The sequence below is a fragment of the Coregonus lavaretus genome, assembly GCF_964263955.1.
Source record: "Coregonus lavaretus genome assembly, chromosome: 28".
Classification (NCBI taxonomy): domain Eukaryota; kingdom Metazoa; phylum Chordata; class Actinopteri; order Salmoniformes; family Salmonidae; genus Coregonus; species Coregonus lavaretus.
This window is the reverse complement of record NC_140015.1, coordinates 22,443,680-22,446,822: the sequence shown is the minus strand read 5'-3', so window position 1 is coordinate 22,446,822 and position 3,143 is coordinate 22,443,680. Positions and strand designations below refer to the sequence as shown.

Below are 3,143 nucleotides of genomic sequence, written 5' to 3'. Positions count from 1 at the left end.
CCAACAATAGGTTTGATATAGTTTTTGTCCAGTAATCATTTGGAATGCTGCAGTTCATTGTGGCATTTTTGCTCTGTAGGCATTAATGAAGTCCTCCATTATTGGACCAATGTCAATAAACATCATCTAGAAATCTTAAAAACGTGTGGACCATTGATGCTGAAGGTTCATTATTGTGTAAAAAGGTCAATTTAGTTCATGTGGTGCCTCTCTTTTTAAACAATAATCTAGTAGTCATCATCACAGTATAGTCAAAGAGTCTTGGAGGCCAAAGAATTGGAGAACATGTCTTTAGAGAAGACACTCTATCTTACTGCTGAGGTCCCCTCCGAGGGAGTCTCCCAGGTCAAAGAGCTGCTCCAGGTTGACTGTGGAGCTGCACAGGAAGTTGGTAGATCCCTGCTCCTCTTCCTCTGGCCAGGGGCTCTGCAGGAACGCTGTGGCCAGGAACGTCTCCTCAAAGTCTGCTCCGCTGCTCCTCTGGGTCTCCGCCATCACGTGGCTGCTCTCTGCTGTCCCCGCGGGGGCCTCCAGGGGGCAGATGTGGGTCCCCCGCACCATCAGGTCCTCCTCCTGAGGGATGGGGCTCAGTGGACCCCCTACGTCCAGACTCAGCTCCCCGCTCAGCGCAGAATCCAAGAGGGCGTCCCAGTCAAAGTTCCCCTTCAGGGAGCCCAGTTCCCTATGCTCCTCCACAGACAGCAAAGGAGAGCTGGAGCGCCGGGGGACTTTGACCATGGCAGTCCTGGAGCCCAGCTGGTGTTTCCTCTTGTGTCCAGGGCCTCCCTTTCCCATGGGCCAGGCCCCCAGCATGGTGCCTTCGGCCAGACAGGGGTCCCAGTTCTGGTCAGCCCCAGTGGCCTCTTCAAACTCTCTGAGGAGCTGTTGTGCCTCTGGATTGACACATAGCCCACTCTGGCTGCCTGTGGGGTTACAGAGGCCCCTGGGCAGGGGCTGGGGGTTGGCCCTAAGCCTGTTCTGCAGGGCAGGGTTGATCTGGACAGGGGGCATCCGCCTCTTCTTATAGGCCCCGTTGAGGAGGCGCTCTGCGTACTGGGGATCGATCTTCCAGAAGCCCCCCTTCCCTGGCTCGTCCTTCTGCCGCGGAACCTTGATGAAACATTTGTTCAGAGACAGGTTGTGCCGGATGGAGTTCTGAAATAGCGCATGAGGGGGACAGGGTTGATATGGCATTACACATTCAGCCCTGCTCCATCAAATAGAAGCTTGTGAATTGTCTTTTAAATTTATTGCAATTTTCACTGCCTTGAAGCAGGAAGTGCAGATGTGTGAAAACCATGAATGCATTGTGTACCCTTGCATTCAGCCTTACCAGGGGCTCAACACTGCCCCCCCCCCCCTAGTCTAAATAGAGGAGTGACCTGCTGACCTTTGTTAAATATTATCTGCCCCATGCACTGGCTTACAATAACAGAATGCTCAGGAAATGAGTATAACTTCTGGAACTGGGGAGTACGGCTAACGACTAAATTAATCATTTATCCAGCAAATTAAACTTTTTCCAGAAAATTCCTTCCCTTTGATGGGGAATCTGCACTTTTGATGCTATGCTGCCCCTCCCCATACTCCCCCATTGCCTCTCATTGCTCAAGCAGAAAACCTGGGAGCTATTTCTGAAAAATAATGTAATGGGTTTAAAAACACACACACTAAAATGTGTGTTGTGGGGGGATGAAGTCTTCTAAAGCAAGATGCCTGCTAGCAAGGCAGTATTTGCTACAATCTTTGTACGTTACGGGAGTATTTGCTGCCATCTTTGTACCATGAGAGCTCTTAATTCCCATAAACCATAGCTACTAATGCTTCTTCAGAGTGTGGCAGATGGCCCTGAGCTCTCAATATATATAGACCTTGGGAAAATAAGTGCTCTTACTCGTTCCTGTTAAAGAAAAACTCTGTGCCCAGCTGCAGCTTGGCCCCACTCCAAAACACACAGAGCCCTCTATCTGGCTGCTCGAGACATAGTCAGGTATACAAACGTGACTGAGAGCCTCTCACAGGGCCTAGTCTGAAGCATCCTATTAGAGCAATTTTCACGTGTGTGTGTGGTGTGTGTTAGCAACATTTACCTGCCAGGTGGGGTCAGCATGGCGGAAGTAGCAGAAGTTGTCAGTGATCCACTTGTAGATGCAGGAGAGGGTGATCTTGGTCTTCTTGCTGGCCTGCATGGCCATACAGATGAGTGTGGCGTAGGAGTAAGGTGGTTTGATATGAGGGTTTGTCTTGTAGTCCACCTCATCGGGGCAGTGGCCATGGGCCACCAGGCCAGGGAGGGCTGACAGGGACTGCACCCTACAATAGGCTGCTGCTGTGGGCTTGCCTGGGGTGAGGGGCATCCCTATGGATGCAGGGTCACCAGCCAGAGGGGAAGCGGGGGCTTCGGAGCCCAGCTGCTGATGGCCAAAGAAGTGAGGCTGGTGGTGGGTGGAGAGGGGAGCCTGTTGGGTCCCATTGGCATTGAGGATAGAGAACTCCTGCAGCCACTGCAGGCTGGTCAGGCTGTCATCCAGGTTGACAGAGCCCCCAGTGCTGCTGCAGCCCGCTGAGGCTGAGCTGTCTTCCAGGTCCAGCTCCTCAGAATGAGCAGCGGCAGTCACCACTTCCTCCTCCAGCCCCACCGAGCCCTCGGGCCAGGGGTCTGCACAGCTTAGAGACAGCATGGTCCTCCCTCCACTCAGATGCCTCACTCTCCCCCCTACACCACCAGACAACAGCCTGACAAGGAGAAATATACACCCGACTTGAACAAAGCTGAAAAGGACAATGATAGCCCTATTTGAAAACAGAGCCCTTTGAGGCATGTCAGGGTGTAAATTGAAATAGTTTCTCTCTGTGGTAAAGGCACGTTCTATTCAGTGACTTGTAGGGAAACAAATTGTAGGAACAATAGCTGCATGTAGTTGAGATCTTTCAAATGTTGATATTTGATTAGAAACTGTTTAACAAAAGGAGTGCATTGAATGTAATCCCAAAATAACGACTGTCATTAATGAAATTATGTGCAAAAGACCTGCAATGTTTATTCTCACTCATTCCGATGTTGACTGTCTGGAGGTCATAGAACTTTTGTGAAAAGTGATAGGAGCGCAGTCTCGCCTACCTAGCTACTCATAATAGCCTAT

The 3,143-nt window shown here is 50.8% G+C and overlaps 1 protein-coding gene across 1 annotated transcript; it reads right to left on the bottom strand.

Annotated features, from left to right (window-relative positions):
* Nucleotides 1-291: 291 nt before the first annotated feature.
* On the bottom strand, nucleotides 292-2,681 carry LOC311103799 (forkhead box protein J1-A-like; the record flags this gene model as incomplete). The annotated part of the gene is made up of 2 exons (XM_084145449.1): nucleotides 292-1,155; nucleotides 2,091-2,681. The coding sequence occupies 2 exons, from the start codon at nucleotides 2,679-2,681 to the stop codon at nucleotides 292-294; spliced, it is 1,455 nt and encodes a 484-aa protein (XP_084001575.1).
* Between the last annotated feature and the right edge of the window lie 462 nt (nucleotides 2,682-3,143).